The sequence below is a fragment of the Ictidomys tridecemlineatus genome, chromosome 14 (assembly GCF_052094955.1).
Source record: "Ictidomys tridecemlineatus isolate mIctTri1 chromosome 14, mIctTri1.hap1, whole genome shotgun sequence".
Classification (NCBI taxonomy): domain Eukaryota; kingdom Metazoa; phylum Chordata; class Mammalia; order Rodentia; family Sciuridae; genus Ictidomys; species Ictidomys tridecemlineatus.
Window position 1 is genome coordinate 49,379,442 of NC_135490.1, and position 26,871 is coordinate 49,406,312.

The 26,871-nt window shown below is 37.0% G+C and overlaps 1 protein-coding gene across 15 annotated transcripts in view; it reads right to left on the bottom strand.

Annotated features, from left to right (window-relative positions):
• LOC144370376 (transport and Golgi organization protein 1 homolog) overlaps positions 1-26,871 on the bottom strand; it is a 176,000-nt gene that overhangs the window by 42,889 nt on the left and 106,240 nt on the right. For 12 of the 15 annotated variants that reach the window (XM_078031124.1, XM_078031120.1, XM_078031126.1 and 9 more), the window contains one exon: positions 4,816-4,949. In XM_078031124.1, the coding sequence (XP_077887250.1) occupies positions 4,816-4,949 (134 nt within the window). Of the gene's footprint in view, positions 1-4,815; positions 4,950-5,441; positions 5,466-7,694; positions 7,864-18,684; positions 18,804-26,871 lie in introns of those variants that run through there. The other 3 variants (XM_078031128.1, XM_078031123.1, XM_078031130.1) reach the window with 3 other exon arrangements.

The window sequence follows — 26,871 nt, forward strand, 5'->3', positions numbered from 1 at the left end:
GATTAAAAATTTGAAGTGGAAAACTTCAAAAACAGAAGTACAAAAAGGTAAAAAAAAAAGAGAGAAGATGTAGAAAGATAAAGATATAGGAAGATAAAAAGATGTAGAAAGACAAGAATTTTATACCCACAAAATAGGAAACGAAAGAAAACTAGGAGAGAAGAAAGCAACTAAGGGTAAATATAAAAACCTTAGAAGAAAACTAGAAGATAGAAATAAGATAGAAAATGGTTAAAAATGTCAAGTAAAGGTATATCAGATAGAAAATACAAAGGGCTAAGACAACTATGGTTTCAAACCACATCTAAAAATTAAAAGGACTAAAGTAATTCTAAAAACTAAGGCAAAATGCTTTTGAAAGACTTAAATTTAAAAGGATCTTAAAGGGGTATATATCCCCCAAAGATAAACTTAAAATAACCCCTTTTTTACTCTAAACTTTTAAAATTTGGATTCATCAGGACTTAATGCTGCGGAAAGACATATGTATCCAAAAAATGTACATAAGCCTAAGGTACTTTGGAAAGATATTCTAACAGGACATTGGAAAGCTCCTGACCCAGTGTTTGTCTGGAGTCGGGGTTCTGTTTTTGTGTTTCCACAGCGAGAACAGCAGCCGATTTAGATTCCAGAGACACTAACTAAAACAATTTCTACAGACCAAAAAGAAGATAATTTGACTCAAATCCATAACAGCTGATATCCAGAGCTCCAGCCTGGCTATTCTTACATCTGCGACAGTGATTAACCACGGTGCCTTTTTTCAATATCTATTTTATTATTGCATTTTTCCCACATCATAAAGTTCTATTTTATTTTTTGAGCTCATACAAACCTAGGTTAATGTTTTTCTGATCAGCTTTGTTTTTTGACTGTGTTTTATTTTTTGACTGTGGAGTTTTTAAACATTGCAATGGAGATTTTACCTAGGTAAAGCTACAAGGCTGTTATTATTGTCTTATGTGTTGTATGTTATGAGTGCACTGTTTTGTGTTGCATGTCAGTATGTGTGTATGTCCATATTTTTATATGAGGAGCGCTCATGAAAAAATGGATCCGAATTTTCTTTTTTTTTATTCACGTGATTTAAGTGGTTTAATCTAAATTAGGTAAACAGCTGTTAATGATTGTTTTCAAAGGTGGTTAACAGATCTGTTTGCTTACTATTGTTTTTAAAGGTGATTAACAGATCTGTTTGTTTACTTTCACTTTTCCTTTTCATTATATTTAATAATTCTGTTCAGGATAATGTCTCTTTAACATCATTGCCAGAATTCCCATCTCCATCCCAGTGCCAGTGAAGACTAAGAAAACCAAACTACAGCTTCTATGATAGCTATCACAGTAAACTGTATAAACTGATGCATCAATGAATATAACTCAACAAGTAATGCTCAATCAAGGACTTGATTTACTTTGGGAGGAAATGGACATATTGATAGATTCCTCCGATTTGAACTGCTTGCAGAACTTGCTTGGACTATATATGAGTTGCATGCATTGTGAACTATCGTCTGGTACAGCGAATTGTGGTACTGCTGGCATATCCTTGCTGATGGTGTCACCAGTGATGCAATTTCCTTGCCAGCGCACCCCATGTTAATTGTGGTAATGCTGGCATCTTTGCTGATGGTGTCACCAGTGACATAATTTTTCCAAAGGAGCCGTCAATTGGCTTGGTGTCGTGGCATTTCTGTATCCTCCTCCCTTCTACTAGTGATGGTCTAAAATTTGGGGGCCAACAGAGGTGAGGCAAGAACCTCACCCCCCCACTGGCACCAAGGTTAAATTTGGGGGCCAACAGAGGTGAGGCAAGAACCTCACCCCCCCACACACACTGGTGCTTAAGGCCTATCCACAAGCATGGCTGAATGCTGGACCGGTAGTCAGTGACGGGTTGATCTGGTTGCAGTGGATTCAACCCAAGACAGGAAACTGACGTCTAAAGGTCAGTTCTCCCATGACAGGTAAGAACCATATGTTGAATTGGACAACCTACCAGGCACGGTCCTTTAGCCACATTGCTTGTTGTTTAATTAATCAGAAGGGGGGAGAAAATTAATGCTGCAGTCTTGGCTGGGCACAGAATCAGGAGGCACTCATAGCCTTGTAGATTCAAACAGCAATTCTTTATTCCCGACTCACACCGCCTCCACACAGGTTCAGGGGCAATCCAATCTCCCAAACAATTCACCTCCTAAAAACTTTTTCTCCAGGAGAACTCAGGCTGCAGGCACGCCCTACTCCCAGCAGCAATAATCTTCAACCTCCAACTTCCCTAAAACTCCTTTTGTCTTAAACCGGAAACACCCTAAGGAGTGGGATACTTCCTCAAACCTGATCAGCTCTAAACCAGGATCCGCCTTGGTCCTTGAGCAAGGTCATCTTACATGCAATGTCAACAGCGAAATCCATTTAACATGGGGTACGCTGGCAAGGAAAATTTGAAGCGTCATTCCTACTTGACAATGGCACTCAGCAGGGAAGAAAATAAAATTACAATATAATGCATATGAAACCACATATCAAGCTTCAGTTTCACCCAAAATAAATCCTCTGCAGAAAAGAACCCCATTTATTTTCAGCACCAACATTTAAATTATATGAAGTTACATAAAGTGTACAAAAGGTATATAAAGTTCCCCTTGAGAAAGACACTCCTATTACTAACTACTGACTAAAAGGAACAGAAGATTCTTGCCAATAATTAAAGGAAACTGATAGGCAAATCAAATGCCCAAAAAAGAAAATTAAAAAAGGCATCTTATCACTACCTCTAAAATATCCCCATTCATGAATGTTCTTGTTATATCTAGAAACCATCTGAGAACCAGTATTAGTGGTAGAATACTGCCATGAAGATTAGATAAGACGGAGCAATTAAAAGTTTCATCACTGCAGATAAAGTCTGAGACTCTAGAAAACCAACAACATTGCAGAATGAAAACTGAAAACTCAAAAGGAGAATCATTTTGAAAACTAAAGAGTTTTTAATTTCTTAAGTATAACACTTATGACATGAGAGGTGAGTCTGAGGGGAAATACACTTTTCCCTTCTGATGAAAATTCTATTAAGGTTAAATTTGGAAAAGGGAAAGAAACCAGAGATGTATGGAGAAAGGGAACACATTTATCTCTTCTTAATCTGTGTCAAATGAGACCATAGATTATATAAAGCTCCATAATTACACACTGGGTGGTATCCCATTTCTTGTGATATGAAAAAAAAAATGATGCAGAATCATGGAGGCTCATGACTGGAAATAATTTTTATATCTAATTTTGCTTCCATACATCATCCCTGCCAAGGTGCTATTGATTTGATTTGTGGGTGGGGAGCCAAGAACTGCCACAAGAGAACAAATTCTGCATAAGCTACTATCAGAACAAATGTACTTAAGTGCCACTGCCCTGAAAGGAAATATTCGAAAGGAAGATGGATTAGACAGGGGTCCTTTCCTAACTGAGTTTTTCATTTCATATGGAGCTAAGATAAAACACAACCTGACTGAAGGCAAAGAAGACAAATGAATGCCAGAGGAGCAATGCAAACAAGGTGCCACCCAAACACTCATCAGTCGGCAAAGATCCTTTCTGGTCAGGTGCTGAAAGCAGGGCTCCTCAGGAAGACAGGATGAGTGCTGCCACCCAGAATGGCAAGAGTCCTAGGGATGAACAGAGTTAACAGGCTACAATGTGAGAGGAGACAATGCAAATCAAGCCCATTTATCCAAAAGCTCAAAGAAGGAAAGAAAGACGACTACTACATGAAAAATGCCACTTAGGTACATGGAAAAACAGTTCCAAGTTTAAAGGTTACCAATCCTATTTGGTATACTTGAAAGAAACAATAGATGGTTCTTTATATGGAGTACTGCAACTGGGACTCTGTCTAAATATAAAGTTTGTACCTAGAGGCACCATGTTTCAAGATCATTCCCTAAGAGTCAGAAATGGCAACAAAATGAAACTAGTTTTCCATAGGGATTACTCTTATTTTCTGTCTTATTTTCTGCTGTGTGGTGTTTTATTTACGGTGAGAACTTTCAAGGATGCAACCCGGAATGTCTCTAAACTGGAACATTCCTACAGTCATCAAAGACCCTTGCTACTATTTTACGTAAACAATCCACATATTACATTTTTTTAAATGAAAAGGACAATACTCATAAGCCACTAGGAGGACACTCCTAGTGAATCTCCCCATTTAAAATATCAAAGCATGATATAAACAATGTCATGTCTTTCATCAGAAGATCCATACAACTGGCTGGAAGTAGAACCCCTGGGGGAACCTTCAGGCATAGAATATAGGAAAAGCAGGAAATGGATGACCCAGAAGTTGCAAAAAAGAAAAAAAGGGGGGAAAAAAGCACACAATGAACATAGTATTCTGCTTTTTTAGAGTAAAAACAGCACAAATGATTAGGTAAAATACACAAAAAAATCAACTTTAAATATGCATGCCTGAGTTACTATCTCAGACTTAATTTACAGGATTAACTCTAATGTCCATGAATCCTTCACTTTTGAAGCAGCAAAGCTAAGAATTGTCAGGTTTTCACCATGACGACCTTTATGATGTGTAGAGCCTTCTGGAACTTGATGTGAGGGGTAGCAACCACAACCAGTTCAGTTCTGTTTCAGAAAGTCTCCTGACTTTCTATGCTGTGCCAGGCCTAAGGTGTGTTAGGAGCACAGGGCCTGGCAAAGAGGTCAGGTTAACTCTACAAAGACCCCAAGAAATCAGTCATTTAAATCTACACTGCTACCCATCAAAAGTAAGAATATAACACCTGTCAAACTTTTACTTACACTTCCGGCCCAAAGTTCTGGTGATACCTCTGCAAGTTTATAGTAGACAAATACAGGGTCACCTTTTTTAAAATTTACAAAACGACAATCTGGTCCTGTGAAATCTTCAACAGCTTCACCTCGATACATTAACACTGTATATGAACATTGAAAAAAGAAAAAACAAACATTAGGATTTGATTTTTCACAGTCCATATTGACTCATCAGGAAATATGAATCCCACTATGAACAAAAATCAAGTTTTTCCAGTACTCTCTGGAATCACTTTTAATTCACCTGCTCAAAGTATCTAAAATCCTTAGATTTTATTGCTATAAAATACAATATTCCCTGCAATTAGACGAGGGAAAAGGAAGCTTCTCTATTTTTCTCTGTGCTGAGAAATAAAAAGCAAAGTGGCTACCACCAACCATAGCTGGTTTCAGTGAAACTCTTGGTTCTTGCAGGCCTCAATTTTTTTCTGTTTCATAATCATAGAAAGCTTCATTTTGCAAATATGTAAATCCAAGTGTAGACATGGACAGGCTTAAGTATGGCTTCATGCAGAGGTAATAGGGAAGAGGTTAGAATATCCAGGAACCCCCAAGGGGTTAATTAACTTGAACTAACTGCTAAAAGACATTACCTTTAAGTGGCTGCAAGTGCTACCATGCAGCCGTAAACACTGTCAATTTCATTTGCAGCAGAGTTGCTGTCTCTGAGTTCAGGATCTGGGTAAATAACCAGGAAATATATTTTCTCTGAGCAAATATTGTTGACTATATCCAACATTAAGATTGTTTCAAAACATCCTCATTCGTATTTTTTTTAATAAACAAAATCAAAAGTGGGTATCCTATCTGACAAGGAACAAGTTTAACCATGAGAAAAGGTCAGGCAATACCTTCATGCTTAAAATGCAGGACTAGGATCACAATTGATCTAGAAACTGGTAGAAGCAACATTTTTCTTTTGGTTGACCAAATAGACAGTTTCTGATTTAAGATGAAATGGACAATAGATGTATGTAAAAAGCACAAAGAAATGGAAATAACACTTTTTCTAAAAGCCAATTAGCAGTAAAATACACAAGAATGTTTGTTTTATAAAAATATATGTCTGAGGAACAAACACAGATTTGGAGAGGGTAACTTGTTTTTTTGAAGCTAAAATAGGACTATTTTCAGAACTGTCAGCATCCTAATTCATATATAATTAAGAGGCCAAGTTGAAGGTGAGAGACACTTTAAGGTGGGGAATTCTCATCACAAGTGGAAATGGCAATGTTTCTCTTGTTCCCCCTTAGGTCATAGAGGATTTATAAATCAGTAATATATTAGGTGACAACATAATGCATACTATGGAGCACCTATTAAGTTTTTTTTTTTTTTGGAGCACTTATTTGGAAGACACACAAGGACACCTTACATACACACCTCACTACTTCCTACAACACAACACAGACCCACCTGTTGTTTTTGGTCACATCTGTTTGGACACAGGCCATTTCTCAAGTTATGTTACCCCACTGAACCTAACCAACACCATGTCTTAGTACTGACGAAGCATCAGTGATGAGATTGTCCAGGTATCCCACGTAGGATAGCGCTCAATAGCAAAGAATAGCAAAAATGAAAGAAAATATCATGGCAGCTGCTTTGCTTCTCTGAGTGTTTATTTATTCCAGCCTTAGGGTTACCTCTAGGAACTTCTTAACATATATTGGAGACATCTTTTTTCTTTATTGGAGTGGAACAAACAATTCAAATTACAAAATTTGGTTTTGGTAACACCAATTTAGGCATAAAGAGCTCAATGGTAAACTTCTTGGCCTTTTTAGCATGAATATTTTAAAATATGTACTGCTTACAATCTATGGACAACACGGTCATCAAGTTGCAAGGTTACTAGAAACCAAGCGGGAGTCCATAAGAAGTATTCTGGGCCAGTAAATATATAGAGGAAAGAGGTTCCAACAACACTAGTGACTGAGTCTAAAACTGAATTGGCTTATAAAAATCTTGGGGTATTTATTATTGTTATTGCAACAAACCTCTTCATCTGAATCTGAATGGCTACATCCTCCCCACTGCCCACCTCCAATCCAGGACTGGGAAGCAATTCTGTCCGATTCCTGCGCACAGAAGAGGCTGCAGTTCCCAGGTGGCTGGTGCAGATCCTTGGCCTCTTTCAAAAGCAAAAGATTATTGGCCCACCTGCTACCCTACCTCAAATATGAAGGGAGGCTTCTATGCACAGAAATGACAGGATTGAAGCAGAGTCGGGGCCGAGACCTTGGAACACATTGCGTGCCTGGACTCGGTGCTCTTCCCAAGCCTAAACTCTAGTCCCTGTTAAAAGGCAAAACCAGCCCAATCCCCAGTGCAGCAAAAGGACAAAGGGGCCAGTGAGCCTTTCCCAAGGAGCCCCACCATCAACCTGCCGCGGGAATTAGGGCCACTGAGCCCTGGAGAGCATCTGCCCTGATACTGCACCGGCCCAGGTCCCTGTAGAGGGGGCAGAAAAGCGCTCTGCTACAGCGTGGGCACAACCCCATCACCCACTGAGATCCTAGTCGAATCCTGGAAGGGAATAAACTGAGAGCTGTCCCTGGGGAATCGTGTTTCCCAACCCCCGCCTCATCAGTAGAGAAAAATAAAACGCTGGCAACAAGTGGGAGTCGAAGCCCCCCACAACCCGAGCAGGCTGGCTGGGGCGCCAGCAGAGCCAGAGGGGACACACGCAGGGTCCCGAGGCTCTGTCACTCCTGCTCCCCACCCGTCATCCTGCGACCCCCCTCACCCAGCCCTCGGGGCTGGGGACCGGGAGATCGGAGCCCCATGCGGCCCCAAAGAGCCACAGTGGAGACCCTGGGCTGCCCACCCGCCTGCGCACTCACTGCTGCATTTGTCGTCTGCACAGAGTTTGTGTTTCGACCAGCGCTGGCCGGTGTTTGGGTCCGGTTGGCCCGGCACTCGCCAGTTCGGCCGCAGCACGAACAGCCAGAAGAGCACCATGAACAGCCAGAAGACCAGCACCTGCGCCACAGCCATGTTGTGGTCACCTGGGTGAGCCGGTGAAGTAGGCTGCGGCGGGCGTCTGTGGGCGCGTAGGAGGTGGGGCTCAGGGGGCGTGTGGGTAGCCAAGCGCAGAGGGGTGGCGCCCGGGAAGGCTTAAGCCTTTCCCGGGTGACACTTCAGCAGGGATATCTGGGGGTCGGTCCACAGACTCTACTGGAGAACACACGGAGCTGGAGCTCCGTCCTTCTCTAGTCCAGACCTTCTCCTCAACTGAAGACCTTCTCCTCTAGTCGCTGCCTTGGCAACTAGGACTCTCCTTCTCGTCCAATCACCTGCCTTTGCTTCTGTGCCCTCACAAGCGACCCTCCACATGATTCTAGTAGTCACCCACCCATCCCCCCCCCCCCCGCCAACTGGTCCTTTCTGGCTTTCCTCAACGTCTCATTTCTGGTTCATCCTGAACTAGCCCACTCCACCATCACTCCCATCCCCCATTCCTGGTCTGGTACCTCCTTTTCTGAACTACCAAATCCCACCCCTGACTTGTCACAGCTAGTCTATGGTTCCAGGCTCCCTCCCCTTCAAACTCCTAGAGGTTCCTTGAAGCCCCACCCCAAGATCCCTCTGATTAGGAAAGGGGAAGGTGAATGGAACTGTGAGTGAGGGTGTAAACTGGAGACAGTGGCCTGCTTTTTTTTAAGGCGGGGACAGGTGGGGGCAGAGAGATGGACATTAGTCTTCAGGCTAAGATCTTGAGATTCTTTATCCGTAAGGGAAGAAATTATTTAATTCAAAAGCATATTTTTAACTCTCATTTTGTGCTACCATTCATGCCAGACGCTGGACAAAGCCCTAGCATGGTGTGGGAGTGAATGAAAATCAAAAGACAAGATATCTGGTCCTGGTCCAAAAAAGTCCACAACTTAGTGGGAACCAACTGACAAAACCGATTGTCAGAGAAGAAAGCTAGTAGCTAACATTTCTTGAATGCTTTCTTTATGTCCAGTTGTTATTCTGAAGGTTTTATACATATCAATTCATTTAATCTTCATAACAATAGTACCTTACAGTAGTAGTAGGTCCTATTCCAATCCTTATTTTAGAGTAAATTGAGGCAGTCACACATCCAGTGAGTAATGGAGCTAAGTATCAAGCCCAAGGAGTAGACTCCTTTTCATCACAACCTATCAACTAACAAGCAATTGTACTTTCTGACAAGAGGAGCAAAATCTGATTTAAATCATAATATAGCTGAATTACTGATATGTACAGTTAAGGGGGAAAAGGCACAAGCTAGCCAGCCCAAGGAAGAGTGTCTGCAATGCTCCCATCCTGGGTGGAGCCATTCTCGTTTGTCTGTGACCAAGGGCTTGTTACTATAGTCTCTGCTAAGGTTATTCATCAACCTCCAACAATGAACCCATCAGTTGTTTCTCCAAATTAACTGAATCTTTAAAACTTAGAAAAAAGAATGTATTCCACCATGTTCATAATGTTAAATAAAGAAAACGATGGGAAAAAAAGGTGTGCACAAACATTTGTCTACAGGGGCCATGAGAGGTCCCGGTTGGTCCAGTGTACTTCTGCACTTTCTGGAGAACCAGTGGATCATACAGAGAAACTGTCTATCTGAGTCATTCTTCATTTCTTTTCTACCATGTATTTATTATGTTATAAAATGTATCTAGTAGGCATCTCTAACAACATGTTGAAAACTGAACTCATTTTTCTCTCAAAATCTGCTTTCAGTCTTCCCTATCTCAGAAATAAGAATGACAATTTAATTCCCATTATCCAGGTGCTCAAAGCCCAAAACTTACAAACCACCTTTGATCTCTTTTCTCTCACATTCCAACTCCAGTCCATTAGACAATATTATGTCTTTATTTTTATAATTTTATTGAGATATAGTTGACCTACAATAAATTGCACATTTAAGGTGTACGATTTGATAAGTTTTGACATGAATATACCCATGAGACTATCACCAAAATCAAAAACGTATTTCATCCTTCTTTGTAATCCCTCCCCTCTCCTTTTCTGGGCTGTCTCCAAACATCTCCTGTCATCATAGATTGTTTTGCATTTTCTAGAATTTGATATAAATTATAAAGCATTTTATTTATTTATTTTTCTGACTTCCTTCTTTCCAAATAAGCATTTGAAACATGCCCAGAATCTGACCACTCCTCTGCATCTGCTAAGCCAATATACAGGCCAAACCCACATCATAAGTCAACTGAATGATTCCCATAGCCTTCTTCTGTCCTTGCTTCTGCCCTCATTTTCCCCAATATCTATTGTCCTGATGGCAACTAGAGTGATATTCTTCAATATAAATTTGATTGTGTCTCTCTGCTCAAAATCTTCCTATAGCTTCCCATTTCCAAATAAAAGGCAATGACTTTAGCCAGGCCTGGTCGTACTCATCTGTAATCCCAGCAGCTCAGGAGGCTGTCAGGAGGATCCTGAGTTCAAAGCCAGCCTCAGAAATGTAGTGAGTCCCTAAGAAACTCAGTGAGACCCTATCTCTAAATAAAATATTTTAAAAAGGACTGTGGGTGTTGCTCAGTGTTTAAGTGCCCCTGGGGGTTCAATCTCTGGTATCAGGAAAAAAAAAAGCCATGACTTTATTATGGATTGCCCTGCCTTATTATGGACTGTTCTTATTCAATGTGACTCCTCTCATCTTCTTCTCCCCATTTCCTAACATTCTTCTCTTGTCTGTTAGTTCCATTTAAATACACCAATCCCACCCCTGCTTCAGAGCATTTACACTTGCAACTTTGCCTCAACCTTAACTGCCCAAATCATCTAACTAGCTAACTACCCCCTCACTTTATCATGTCTCTGTAACAGTGGCATTTCATGTGATAAAGACTTTTCCTGGCCATCCTACACAAAATATAGCCTCTTGTCATGACTATCAAGCCCATTACCCTGCCTTTCTTTCTCTTCAGACTTGCCTTACCACTTTAGACTTCTCTTACCACTTGCCTTACATTTGTTTATCTACTTGACTGCTCTGACCCAACCTCAAACACAATTTCCAACAGGAGCAGGAAATTAGTTATTTTGTTCACTACTGTTACATCAGTGACTAGGGAAATGCCTAGAATGTATGAGAGAGTTAACAAATGATTTGATGGATAAACTCATGGTTCCAATAATATTATAAATATACTACACTATTAACCTAAACACATATATTAACTATTAAGCCCCCATATATAAATAGTACTGAGAGGAAATAAGCTATGAGAACAAGGCATTTAAGGTCCACCTCTCAGCAGCATGCATCCTCAACTCCAGGAATGTACCCCTCAATGTGTTTGTTGAATAAAAACATACTTGTGTGGAGAGTAGTTGTTTGGTTACATGATACTGGAATATTTAAGTAGATCTTTTAAAACTAGTTTTAATTTTTTCTTATTTTTCTTATTATAGAATATGGTATGTTTTAGATTTTTTCTTATTGTAGAATAGAAATTAATGATAATTCATTGGTGGAAAAATCAGAAGAGCAAAATGATCTAATTGCATATTACCTTCTTGATATTTACTTTGACTCATAATCAGATATACTTTTATATGCATAGTCAGTGCTTCCAGTTACTGAAGAACTAGCTGCTTAGTTTGTAGAGTTTTCAATATTTTGATTTATCAGTATTATTTTTTAAACTTATTGCCTTAAAGACATATTAACTAGTCTGGTGGATAATGAGAAGAAAATTTCTCAACTGGCCACAATAAGGTAGTGGTAGTTCTTTCTACCAGGATACATACAATTAGTGGATGAATCAGCATTCACTTTTACTCATAGCATTTAAATATGTGGCATTGATGTTTAACATGTTTAATATAAGGTTATATTAAAAACCTTCAGAAAAGGAACAGGATAGAATGTGGTGGTGATTGTTGGCATGGAGATAAATAATCTCAAGTGAATTATTCTTTAATACCTCAAAGGGAATTCTTACGGGGTAAGGGTTGAGTAATTGTTAAAGATAAATGTGACCAGTTTGGGTTGAGGGGACATAAAATTCTAAGATATGAAGGGTTCCTAATGTCAGAGTACAATCTAAATGAGACAAGAAAAACATATCTGAAACAAATAATTGGCAGCATAATAACATATACCATTGGAAATTTGTGAAGGCACTTGCCTAGGAGCATTCAGTAGGCCTACCGCTGCTGTTACCAGGAAGAACCTCATCTATTGTAAATGATGTGCCAGAGAATAGTGTTAAACATTTATGGAAGACTAAATCTCTCCAAGAGGGGCAACAGATTTACCCTCGCATATGAAACATTGGAAAAAAAAGTGGACAAAATACAAACAACAGTTCTCAGATATTAGATAATAAGCAGCATAAGAGTGACCTCTAAGATAAAGTTAGGCATGAGAGATGAGTGCTAGGATTATCCCAATTTACTCCCTGGAAAGAATTTTTCAGGTCACACCCAGAGAAGGGAAACTCAAATAGAAAATCTCCTGAGTTGAAGAGATGGATTTTAAAGTCTGAAAAGACCGATGCAGCTAGAAGTCCCAGAGCAGAATAAAGGAGACAGTAGAGAACTGCAGAGGCAGGGAGAGTGTGTACATGCACTACCTCTCTAGACATCTATGGAGGGTTCCCCTGAAGTCTGCGGCTATGTAACAGTGGGCTCACATGTAAGGCCAGAGAAAGAACCTTCAGAAAGGAACAGAATGGAAGGTGGTGGTGATTGTTGGCATGCAGATCAATTTTTGTAATCACCAGCTAGAATGGAAAATCTATAATAAAAGGGCATCAAGTAACCTAGTCAGTAAAAGGGACAAAATAGCCCAAGATTTAAGGTAACTCCTGTCTAGCAGAATCTTAAAAAGATAAAAATGTTTCCAAGATAGTTCAGAAAAAAAGCTGTACACAGCTCAAGAATATTTAAAAGAATACAAAATGTTTCCAAGATAGTTCAGCAAAAAGCTGTACACAGCTCAAGAATATTTAAAAGAATACAAAATATCCAGTACTGAACAAGGTAAATTCACAATGTTTGGAATCCAATAAAAATGTATGAGGCATGCAAAGAGCGAGGAAAATATAACCCATGTTGAAAAGAAAATTAATAAAAATGATCACTAATTACACTGTGATAGAGTTATTATACAAGGAAATTAATACAGTTGTATACCATATGTTCAAGATGCTATGGAAAAGCATAAGCATGTAAAGGAGAAAAAGAAGATATAAAAATGTCTGAATTAGATAAAATTAGATAAAATCAGATAAAACAATGGCTAAGGTGAAAATTACACTGAATGAGATTAACAGCAGATTCAACATTGAAGAAGTCAATATCAGCAAACTGAATATGCAGTGATAAAGACTCCAAAATCAAACACGGAGAAAGAGACTGAATTGAACAAAGCATCAGTATGCACAGCTTCAACCAGTCCAATATATATGTTACGGTAGTTCCTAAAAGAGGTGGGAAAAACACATTTGAAGAAATAATAAATAAAAATGTTCTATATCTGATGAACACTCAGATTCAAAAAGCTCAATGAATAAGAAAAATGATAAAGATGACACAAATTTACACTAAATGCTTAAAACCAGGGCTAAGAAAAAAATTGAAAAGCATCTACAGAAAACAGATACCATTATGTACAAAGGAGTGAAACTAAAATGTCAAAATTCATTCAAGAACCATGCAAACCAGAAAACAGTACATCAACATTTTCAAGTTCTGAAAGAAAAAAAACTGATATCCTAGAATTGCATTCCAAATGAAAATATATTTCAAAATGATATAGTCTTTAATGCAAAAGAATTAAGTTAAGCCCTACCCCACATAAAAATTACCTCAAAATGGACCACAGACATAAATGTAAGAATTCAAAATGGACAACACATATATATGTAAGAACCAAAACTAAATGTAAGAAAGCATAGGTAAGTCTTGGGGTAGACAATGACTTTGTATTTAAGACACCAAAGGCCCAAGCACCAAAAGAAAAAATAATAAAGTAATGAACTTCATCAAATTTAAAACTTTTAAAGGCTACCATCGAAGAAAGTGAAAACACAATCATAGAAGAAAACATTTACAATTCATGTAGTTAGAATATAACTACCTAGAATATACAAGCAATTCTTATTGTTCAATATGAAAAGACAAATGGCAAGAAATTAGAATAGACATTTCTCCAAAGAAAATATTCAAAAGCAAATAAGCAAATGAAAGTATACCCAGCACCATTAGGGAAATGTACAACCTCAGTGAGATACTACTTCACATCTATCAAGATGGTTATAATCAAAAAGATAATAATAAGTTGGCAAGGATGTGGATCAATGGGAACCCTCACACACTACTGGTAGGAATAGACTACAGACCTAAATGTAGCAGCTAAACCTATACAACTTCTGGAAGAAAATATAAAAAGCTGCTTGGCAGAGGCTTTTAAAACTAACTAGCTCTCTCTGCCTCATGCTCTCTTTTTTCCTCTCTCTCCTCAAAAACTTTGTCTCATGCTGGGTGTGGTGGTGCATACCTGTAATACCAGTGGCTCAAAAGGCTGAGGCAAGGGGATTGCAAGTTCAAAGCCAGCCTCAGCAAAAGTGAGGCACTAAGCAACTCAGTGAGACCCTGTCTCTAAATAAAATACTAAATAGGACTGGGGATGTGGCTCAGTGGTGGTATGACCCTGAGTTCAATCCCCAGTACCAAAAACAACAACAACAACAAACTTTGTCTATTGTATATTCATTGTTATGGAAATGGAAAGGTAAGCTGACAGACTAGGAAAAAGTATTGGCAAAACATATCTCTCTCAAGAGAATGATATCTAGGATATACAAATGATTCTTATATCTTATTAATAAGAAAAATCACCCAATTTGAAAAGATGGGCAGAAGACTTTTTTTCTTCACCAAAGTAGACACAAATATGGTGAATGTGCACATGAAAGGATATCCAACATAAGTTGAAATGTAAATCAAAACTGCAATGTTATTACACATACAGTAGGATGGACAAAATTTAAGACTCATCATAACAAATGTTGACAAAGATGAAGACTATGGTATCTCTCTTAGAACTGCAGACTATAACATGTAGTATAAACAATGGCACAAACTGTTAGAAAACTGTTTGGCAGTTGCTTTAAAAATTAAATCACATCTGTCGAGATATTTACTCCAGAGAAATAAAAGCATACATCCACACTGAGACTTGTGCACAACTATTCATGGTGGTTTTATTTGTAATAGTCAAAAAATCCCCAATGTTGGACTGTGGGAACATGTCTGTCTTACATGCCTCAGAACCCTTATACTCATATTAACCATATAGTAGACATTTGATTACTAACTATTACATGAATGTAGAGATTGATTTTTTTACTGTTAATAGAGCTTCTCTTTTATTAAATATAACAGACAAAAGAAAATCACGTATAGCACAATGAATTATCACAAAGTAAACATATCCACTGAACCCTAACCCAGGTCAAGAAATTGGACATCAAATGCACTTTCATGAGCCCTTTCTCATTGCTCCCCTAATTATTCCCTCCACTCCCCCAGAGGTAGGCACTATTTTAACTTCTAATAACAAGGATTAGTTTTGGCTGATTTGTTACTTTATACAGTGTAATCATACACATGTGTTCTTTGGTATGTGGCTTTTTTAGCTCCATATGTATTTTTATAAGATTTATCCAAGTTGTTGAAAGTGAATGTACTTCTTATTTTCATTGCTTAATAATTTTCCACTGTATAAATATAACCTGGTTTACTTAAAAAAAATCCCCAATGTATATCAATAGGAAAATAGATAATAAATTTTGGAAACATACTTAGCAAGAATAAAGAACTATTGATAATAGCAAAAACAGGGAGATTCTGAATGAAATAAACTAGACAAAAAGTAATATGTATTGAAAATTCTTTTTTTTTTTTGTACTCCCTAGTACAAATATCCAGGGGTGCTCTACTGCTGAGCTACATCCCCAGCCCTTTTTATTTTATTTATTCATTTATTATTAATTTTTTTTTTGCTATCAGAGATGAAACTCTTGGGAACTAAACCACTGAGCCACATCCCCAGCCCTCTTTTGTATTTTATTTAGAGATAGGTCCCAATGAGTTACTCAGGGCTTCATTAAGTTGCTAAGGTTGGCTTTGAAATCCCAATTCTCCTGTTTCACAATTCTGAGCCACTGGGATTACAGATGTGTGCCACCATGCCCAGTTTAGTTTTTATTTTGAAACAGAGTCTGGCTCAGTTCCCCAAGTTTACCTCAAACTTGCGATCCTCCAGCCTCAGCCTCCTGAATATCTGGGATTACAGACTCTGCCACCACCTTCCAGCAGATTCAGTTATATTTAAAGGTAGAAAGTTATAAACCAGGTGAATCCTAGTAAAGGTCTTAGTAGAAAAATAAAATAATAGCACTATGCTTGGTCACAATATGGTAAGTCAGAAAATGACAAGAAATATCCATTTTCTGTGAGGTTGACCAGAACAGTATCATTTTTCAATGGATTTCAAAGGGTCTCCTTCCTTCTTTCCCCCCCGCCCACCCACCTTTCTTTCTTTCCTTCCTTCCCGCCCTCCCTTCCTTCCTTCCTTCCTTCCTTCCTTCCTTCCTGAGTTTTGGCGTGTGTGTGTATGTGTGTGTGTGTGTACATCATCCTCTGTGCCAATGTAAGAGATTTAGGCAATGGATCAACCTTTACACCTGTGCCGAAGGACCCCAATCTTGGATCTATCTCCAAGGGTGGAGGTGACTCTAGATCCTCATTATAATCTCGAGAATGGGAACTCCTAAATTATAAACAGGTCTTTCTTGGTAACACCAGTTTCCTCCTTGGTAAAAGTTAGTGTAGCGGGAGGGTGGCAAGGGCCCTACCCTGCCACAAAATAAATACTAAAATGTATTTTGGTACAAATTGTAAACACTAAAGAGTTAAAAGTAAGGGATGAGTCTTGGGATTTGAGCTAGACCTGGATAAGTACATAGGATTCAGATTCTAAAAAGAGAATAAAAGGCAAGTGAATTAAACAGCATAAAAGACTCAGCAGAAAGAAGTATGTTTAAAGGACAGTAAGGACACCTCATTTTGCTAAGAGGAAAGGATTCTATAAAGGATGACATATTTGTGTGCTTATGTCAGACTATGAAATTCCTTGAAAATCAAGCATAAGGATTTAGACTTAATAGAATAAAAATGCATAAAATATTAGACTTTAAGTAAAGGGATCATATAACTTAAGTGGAATTTAAACAAGTATCTTGTCCTTAAATCCAGGGAAGATGGAGGTTTAGGCTGGGCATGATGAGTAGGGCTGAGGCACTCCCCACAATTAAAAAGTCATGTCGAACTGTACTGTACTAATGGAAGTGAGTCATATACAAGGCAAGGTCTTCTGCCAGCATCTACTGTTTGTCTAGCCCTGACAAATATTATTCCACTTTCAACTGTACAAAGAAAGAAACTCAAACATCTGAAACTGCCACTAATATATGGCATGTATATGAGTTCCTGTTTCTGGTTCTGCCTAATTTACCTTGGCATTCTTTTCACGGAGGTCAAATATTTGGTGTGTTGAAATAAATGCAGAACAGACATTGGTGACTTGTGGCCTGCACATCTCAATTTCCACAGTGCACTGTTGGGCTTTATCCATTTAGTTTTCAGAAATATAAATTACTTCCTTACCAGAACAACAGCAGAAGTAAGGAATACAGCCAAAAGGATTGTAGTCAGAAGTCTAATTGTGTGACTATAGGCAAATCATTAACTTTTCTGAGTCTCAGATATTTCATCTATACAAATATGGGTCAAAGTTAAAATTTTATAATTCATTTTTAAAGAAGAAATAGAGATAATATATGAAAGATTGCCCATTTATGTGGTTTAAATAATTAAACAGCAAAATCCTGGCGGTTACAGCCAATATAGACAATTGACAAAGCAACAAAAGTCTTGGCAATAAATGCTTTCATTACTAAGGAGACATTTTTAGATAGTTCCTACTCTGGAAACTGTTCTCTTCTCACTGAAACAAAGTAAGGCTGATAACATCCTCCCAAAGTGTGCTTGGAAGATCACAAGCACCTCTTGGAGGAGACAGGGAGAGTGGAGGAGAAAATATGTTCTTCGGCATAACATATAGTCTACCAGAGCATACACCGAAGCAAAGCAAACCCTCCTGAATCTTCAGCATTTTAACTGATGCATGCAGTATAAAATTAGAAACAGGACCATAAACACTATTATGAAGACTATACTCAGTGGGGGACACTGAACAAACATATATGGGAAAGTAAGTTCTCTGTGATTAGTATGAAAGCTCAGTCTTACCCAAATCCACATGAAATTTGAAATGGTTTGGAATACATAAGAAGATCAGTGAATGACATCAAACCCAAATGATGAAATAGAGAATCTGAACATGATCTTTCTCTTATTTCTCACTGATCCCTTAGAACCACCAATAGAAATATAATATTAACTCTACATGTAAATTAAATTTTCTAGAAGTCATATTTTAAAAAATAAGACAGATGAGCTTCATTTAATAACACATTTTACATAATTCAATATATTTAAAATGTCATCCTTTTAACTTGTAATCAAAATAAAAATATAACTGTTATTTTACATTCTTCATAATAAGTCTTTGATATCTGACTTATGGCACATCTCAGTTCAAACTGGGCACATTTAAAGACAGTCGCAGCATAAGAAAGTAGGGATTGTAAATTAACACCAGGCCATATCATATACTTGCACTTATTTTAAAGAAAAGCCACGTTTAATAGTATGTTTTAGGTTTTAAAATATTTTTGGCCAACCTCTCTTGGTACTTACGCAGAAGTGAGAAAAGATGATTGAAGGTATCTCAACATCCCTCTTTTTTTTCACTCAGAGGTTAAGATTTCTGTTGCAATAGCTAGGGATTGCATTGTCATTTTAGATGAATCTCAAGTCTATAATCAAAAAGTGTAAGTCATCATTAGGTTCCTATACTTGTCATTCTTTTATTATTTTTCATTGTTATCTTAAATATATTTACTTCTTGACAAACATAAAGAAATAAAGAATTATATTTAAATGGATAATAAAAAAATTTGACTGCATAAAATCCCTTTTCGTTTTAGGTAGACCTACTGGTACAAACAAGTCACCTGGGTGGTCTATTTTTCTTTGGTAACAGGGATTGAACTCAAGGGCTCTAGACCACTGAGTCACATCTCCAGCCCTATTTTGTATTTTATTTAGAGATAAGGTCTCACTGAATTGTTTAGGGCCTTACTTTTGCTGAAGCTGGCTTTGAACTCATGATCCTCCTGCCTCAGCCTCCAGAGCCACTGGGATTACAGGCATGCAGCACTGCACCCGGCACCTGCTCTGTTCTCTTACTTAACTGCAACTGTGTTTTCCTTGGTAGATTACTTCTTTGCACCAGGGTTTCTTGATAGAACTCTATTGGTACTTTGGTTTGGACTGTTCCTACTAGCTGAAGGTTATATACTATCTATGGGCCTGGCCAAAAAATGTTAGTAGTTTCCTCAGTGATGGTGAAACAACAACAAAATGCCCCCAGGCATTTCTAAACTTCTCTTGATAAGACTAGTATTACTCTCCCAGTTTGAGAGTCACTGCTTGAGAGTCACTTGCAGAGTTAGTTAAACTCTGATCATTTAACAAAGCACCTTTAGTTGTAAGTATCCTATATTTTGTAGTTTGCAAGTATTCTGTATTTTGTAATTTCTCTTATCAGCTAAAAAGAAAGGATTATAAAATCAACATTTAAGGCCGGGCTTCATGATGCACATTGTAATCCCAGTGGCTCTGGAGTCTGAGGCAGGAGGATATTGAGTTCAAAGTCACCCTCAGCAATTTAGCAAGGCCTTAAGTAATTTATGGATTTCCTACGTCAAAATAAAGAAAAATGTAAAAAAAGGGCTGGTGATGTGGATCAGTGGTTAAGCACCTAGATTCAATCCCCTGTGCCCATCCTCCACAAATCAACATTTTAAAAACCAGAATCACTAAAACATCAAAGAAACTCAAAGGTCCTTGTAAACACAACTCACTTTGCTTCAAAGGATTTTTGCTTTTTGTTTTCCACTTCAAGTTAACACTACCTTTAAAAAAAAATCACATTTTTTAATTTATTTTTTTCTGACCTCTAAGAGGAATCTTACATTTTTCTACTTCCCTTTCCAAGACTATTCCCTCTTTTGCACTGTGTAATCTTGAATTTAAATCTGAATTAGTTGCATTGATTTTCCCTTGTGTTAATAGTCAAATTATAATACAATTTGAATTATTGAAATGCATATGGAGGGGTTTCTTTTCTTATTTTTAATGAAAACTCATATCTTTAAAATTAGCACCTAGGGGACTATAGGTGGAGACTTAATATGTAGAGTCATCAGCATGATAATTGTAATTAAATAAACACAAATCAGTTCATGATAGCTGATTTCATTTACTATTATAATCAGCTTTCTCCTCTATAAAACAGCACAATTAGTCCTAAATTGACATTCACTAATTGTATATTAGAGTTTCAAGGAAAACAATGAAGAGTTAGTGACTATCATAATGATTGAGATGTGTTTTGACATCAGTAATTATTATTATTTTTAAGATGGGGGTCTTGCTATTTTGCCTAACCTGATCTCCAACTCCTGGACTCAAGCAATCCTCCTGGCTTGGCCTTCTGAGTAGTTAGGACTACAAGTCACCATACCAGCCCAGTAATTATTGTTTAGTAGATCTCTTTCTGGACACTAAAATCACTACTAATATGATTGTATATGTTTGAAATTGGTTTTATGAGCAACATACAGATTTGATGCAATTCCCATCAAAATACCCACGAATTGGTGTGAATATACTTTGTATACAAAGAGAAATATGAAAAATTGTGCTCTATATATGTAATATAAATTGTAATGCACTCTGTTGTCATATATAAATTTAAAATAATAATAATAATAATAAATGTCATTTTTCCAGACCTAGAAAAAACAGTCCTGAAATCCATTTGGAAGAATAAAATATTCAGAATAGCCAAAACAATTCTAATTCAATAAGCAAGCTGGAGGCATCATCACAATACCTGACTTCAAATTATAGTACAAAGCTATTGAAATAACCACTGCATGGCTCTGTCATAAAACCAGATACATAGACCAATGGGAAAGAAGAGAAGACACAGAAAAAGATCCAACACAGTTAACAGTCATCTGATTCTTGACAAAGATGCCAAAAATATATTGGGAGAAAAGACAGGCTTTAAACAAATGGTGCCAGGAAAATTGGTTATCTATATGTAGACAAATAAGACTAGACCCTGTACAAACTTGAAAGAGATCAAAAGCCCAGGAATCAGACCAGAAACTATGCAAATCCTTGGAAGAAAATATAGGTTTGAGACTCCAGCATATAGGTACAGGCAATGACTTTCTTATTAGAACTCCTAAAGCTCAGAAAATAATGAAAAGTTAATAAACAGAATGGCATCAAATTAAAAAGCTTCTGCACAGCAAAGGAAACAATTAGTAACATGAAGAAAGAACCTACGGAATGGGAGAAAATATATTTGCTAACTACTCTTTTTTTTAAAAAAAGAGAGAGAGACAATTTTTTAATATTTATTTTTTAGTTTTCGGCGGACACAACATCTTTGTTTGTATGTGGTGCTGAGGGTTGAACCTGCACTGCATGCATGCCAGGCGAGCGTGTTACCGCTTGAGCCACATCCCCAGCCCTGCTAACTACTCTTTGACACAGGATTAATATCCAGACTATATAAGAAACTTTAAAAAACTTAATACCAAAACCTCAAATAACCTAGCTTAATTGGGCAAATGAATTAAACAGATTCTTCTCAAAAGAAGAAATAAAAATGGACAACAAATCTATGAAAATGTTCAACATCATTAGCAATTAGGGAAATGCAAATCAAAACTACAGTGAGCTTTCATCTCACTCTAGTCAGAATAGCAGCCACCAAGAATATGAACAATATGGGGCTGGGGTTATGGCTCAACAGCAGATTGCTGGGGCTGGGGATGTGGCTCAGGTGGTAGCGCGCCCGTCTGGCATGCGCGCGGCCCAGGTTCGATCCTCAGCACCACATACAAACAAAGATGTTGTGTCTGCCGAAAACTAAGAAATAAAAAAAATGTTAAAATTCTCTCTCTCTCTCTCACTCTCTCTCTCTCTCTCTCTCTCTTTCTCTCTCTCTCTCCCCGCCCTTAAAAACAAACAAACAAAAAAAACCCCAGCAGATTGCTTGTCTAGCACGTTCAAGGCCCTGGGTTCAATCCTCAGCACCACATTAAAAATAAATAAATAAAAATAAAGGTATTTTGTCCAACTACTTAAAAAAAAGAATATGAACAATAATAAATGCTAAAGAGAATATGGAGAAGAAGGGACACTTTTTTCTCTGTTGATAGGATTGTAAATGAATATAACCACTATTGAAATCAGTATGGAGGTTCCTCAAAAGACTAGGCAGGAAACCACCATATAACCCAGCTATACAACTACTCAATGTTTATCCTAAAGAATTAAAGTCATAATACTAGAGTAGTACATGCATACCCATGTTTATAGCAGCACAATTCACAGTTGCCAAACTATGGAACCAAACTAGGTGCTTATCAAGGATGAATAAATAAAGAAAATGTGGCATATACACACAATGGAGCTTTATTCAGTCATAAAGATGAATTATGTCATTTGCTGGAAAACGGATGAAACTTGAGAACATTCTGTTACACAAAATAAGCTAAACTCATAAGATCAAGGGAGCATATGTTTTCTCTCGGATGTGGAAGCAAGAGAGGAAAAAGGAAAAGAAAGTGAATATCAAAAGGAGATCAGTAGAGTGTAGGAAAGGGACCAGGAGATGGAGGAGTGAAGGGAAAATACTGGGGAATGATATAGGCCAAACTGGAGTGTTATATTGTGCATGTGGAAATATGTAACAACAAATACTGCCATGATTTACAACTATAATGTATCAACAAAAAAATGGAAAAAATAAAAGAAAGCAAACAAAAGAACAGAATTGCTTTCATGTATGCATGTATGTATGTATGTATACAGCCTAGCCAAACATCTATTGTGAGCATAAACATTAATACTCTGGAACAGTGATGAGCCTGACACTGGTTTTTTTTAATTGTTCTCTTTATTCCTTTTTTCCCTCCCTCCCTCCCTCCCTTCCTTCCTTCTTTCATTCTTTCCCCTCTCTCTCTCTCTCTCCCTCCCTCTCTCTCCTCTCTCTTCTCTCCCCTCCCTCCCCCCCCTCTCTCTTATTTCCCAGGCTGGCCTAAACTCCTAGGCTCAAGTAATCTTCCTGCCTCAGCTTTCTGAGTAGTTGTGACTGTTGGAGCACACCACGATGTCCAACAATAACACTTGCTTTTGTAAACAAAGTTTTATTAGAACACAGAAACTTATATTATTTACCCACAGTCTAGGCTGTTTTGTGCTACACTGGCACTTGAGTGGCAATGAAGACTTGCCTACAAAGTCTAATATATTTATTATCAGTCTCTTTTCAGGAAAAGTTTGTTGATCCCTGATTAGATTATAGATTAAAGTCAGCAGAATAAATACATAAACATTTCTTTTCTTACGACTAAAATTGGCTGTATGAAATGAGATAAATGATCTATTAATTGCCAAGATAAAAGTCTCTTCCCTATAGAAAGTGTGTATTCAGAACTAGAAATCTTGGCACTGTGTCATGTCAAATGTAGGAAAAAACCTGGCAGTTCATTTTGATGAGACTTAAGAAATTTCTTTTCCAGGGCATTTTGAGGTTTATCTAAACTTTGTAGATAATACAGGGAAGAACATTTTAATCTTCAAATAGATTATGTTCATTATTAGTTTGTAATCATTTCACAACTATCATATAATATTAAAGCATCATAAGAGACTGCCTATCATAATAGAAATTTTATGACTCTAGCCATTAACATGTATTTTTCTAGTTATTGTAGACTCATACTTTTAAGCTAGTGCTATTGGTAAAATATATGATTATTTAAGTCTGATTGTCTTACTAATTTTGACCAGTTTATTTTTCAGATATCCATTTTGGGTTTACTCTTTCAATTAATTTTTCGTTCCATGGACAATGAAATTGTTGTTGAGTATATAAGATGTTGCAGTTTCTATGTAAGTTGACCTAAGTGTCTCTACCACTATTGATGGGCAAAGATATAAGTAAGTTAGTATTTTTACTTGAAACTGTTATAGATCTAATGTACTTGATTTGTTTTCCTGACACAAAAGAGTATAAAACTAGAAAAACTAAACATTTTCAGGTATTAATTTCAGACATGACTGTAGGCCTGGTGCACAAAACACAATTAGGGAGATGAAGCTCAAGTAAGATGGTGGTCATACTGAGTTAAGGAGAAAATTATCAAAGTGCAAGATTATCATAGTGGTTGGAATTTTGTGGACAAGAATGTCTGAGCTATTTATGGTGGGTGCAATGTAATTATGTGTGTGTTAGAGAGAGAATACTAAAAGCCTGGAGGAAATTCATTTTTGATAGGAATGTACCAGATGAGACTCTTTAAGGCTTAGCAGAGTTTGACTGCTATAAAGGAGACTGAAGATGATGCTAAATGGCAATGTTGGAAGAAATGGTTTCCAGCAGAGTCAGGTTGCAACAGCTTCACTAATATATCAGGTACTTAATTAAGAGTTCAGGAATAAGCCTTAGCAAAAAGAACCACACACAAAAGAGTAAAGGGAAAATGGTAGACCTAAATTTGAAATCAAAATTGATTCATGCTGAAAATGTATGTGGCAGCCAGAAAGGAAAAAAGAAAAGAAAGGTGTGTGTGTGTGTGAAAGGAATCTGATGACAATCAAAGGGAGATCAGTAGAATAGAGGAAAGGGATCAGGGGAGAGAGGAAAGCAGGTAAAAGAGAAATACTCGAGAATGATATTGGCTAAGTTTTATCACTATATTGTACATATGTATGAAAACATAACAACAAATACCACCATTATGTACAAGTATAATGCACCATGAAATATGGAAATAAAGAAAAATACCAAACCTAGTGAGGCGAGGTGGAATATGCTTATAATCCCAGTGACTCAGGTGGATGAAGCAAGAGGATCACGAGCTCAAAGCCAGCCTTAGTAAATCGAGGTGCTAAAGCAGCTCAGCAAGACCCTGTCTCTCAATAAAATACAAAACAGGTCTGGGGATGTGGCTCAGTAATTGAGTACCCTGAGTTCAATCTCTGGTACCAAATAATAATAATAATAATAATAATAATAATAATAATAATAATAATACCAAATCTAATATGATCAAAACAATTCACCAGTAATTAGCCTGCATGACACATAAAACAGAATATCCTTTATAGGAAGACAATATAATCCAGACTTCCTATGATGTATCATCTATAAATGACCAGAATATAATTTAAAATTTTTTTTGGTACCATGGATTGAACCCAGGTGTGCTTAACCATTGAGCCACAACCTCAGCCCTTTTTTTGCATTTTATTTAGATACAGGGTCTCATTGAGTTGCTAAGTGCATCCCTTAGTTGCTGAGGCTAGCTTTGAACTCTTTTTTTTAACAATTTCAATTTTTAATAATGGAAACATTTTGCTATACCAGAAAAAATTTCAGGGGAGAAAAATCTTCCCTATAAAAATAAACTCATCAAAATTATAAATATTATAACTTTTTTACTTCTTCAATATAAAATGCTCCCCTGCAATACCACCCCTTCATATAACACCTTTCCTGTACCATCACATTTTGAAGAGAAAACAGTATTACAGCAAAGCTCAGTTTTAATTTAACGTAACATTTGTAAAATGACTTTTTAAAATCTTTGGCCTTCAGAGCCTTTATTCTTATTTTACAACATTAAAAATGCTGCTGTAGTAACCAGTGTTTGGGAGAGAACATCACTCTTCTAGAACCATGAACAGACAGAATTTTAATACAGTAACTTCCAAATTGTAACTTGTAGTGCACATGACAGGGAGGTTTGGATAAACACAGAGGAGAATATGCCTGTTTCAGACAATCTACTACAAGTAAAAAAAAAAAAAAGAATTCACAGATACCCATCAGCTACTACTTCAGGTTCTAACAGTGTCATGAATCTGAGAAACAAATGCTTCACAAACTATAAGTTTACTGGGATGAGTAATTAAAAGACCAGGTGGTTGATAACAGTATATTCAAACCCAATCCACAGTCTGAATAGGAAAACCAGTATTAAAATCATGAAGGCATTCCCTGAACAACAAAGGCCAAGTGTTGGATGACAATGTCACTAAAACCTCATTGATGCACTAAAAAGAAGTTACATGCAAAATTAAACAATGTGTGCCATGCATAATTTATTAGCTTTGAACTCTTGATCCTCCTGCCTTAGCCTCCTGAGTCGATGGGATTATAGGCATGTAGAATATCATTAAATTTTGCCAGAATGCAAAGAAGATAGAAAAATGAGAACCACAAGAGAAAATGTTACATATAAAAAAAGTTCCGTGAGCTGACCCAGATGTTAGGATTAGCAGAAAAAAAAATTATAAAGTTTTTATAACTAATTTCAAGGAATTAAAGAAAAGCTTAATCATAATGAATAAGTAGATATGGGTGTCAACATATAAATGAAAAATTTCTTTTAAAAGAAATAAAGAGTATAGTATTTGAAATGAAAAATTCATGAAACAAATCTATCATCAGATTATATAGTGCAAAAACAGCAAAAAGTTAACTTGGAGATAGACCAATAAAAATTATCTGGTCTAAAAATCAGAAAGAAAAAAATAGAGACTTGGTTACTATCAGGACAAAGTGACCTAACATACATATAATTAGATTTCTAGAAGAATAGAGGCATAAATTGTAAAGAAAAAATATTTAAGACAATGATGGCTAAAATTATCTCAAATTAACAAAAAAGATGTTAACAGATTTAGGAAACTCAGTGAATACTAAAGTTAGTTACAAAGCAAATCACA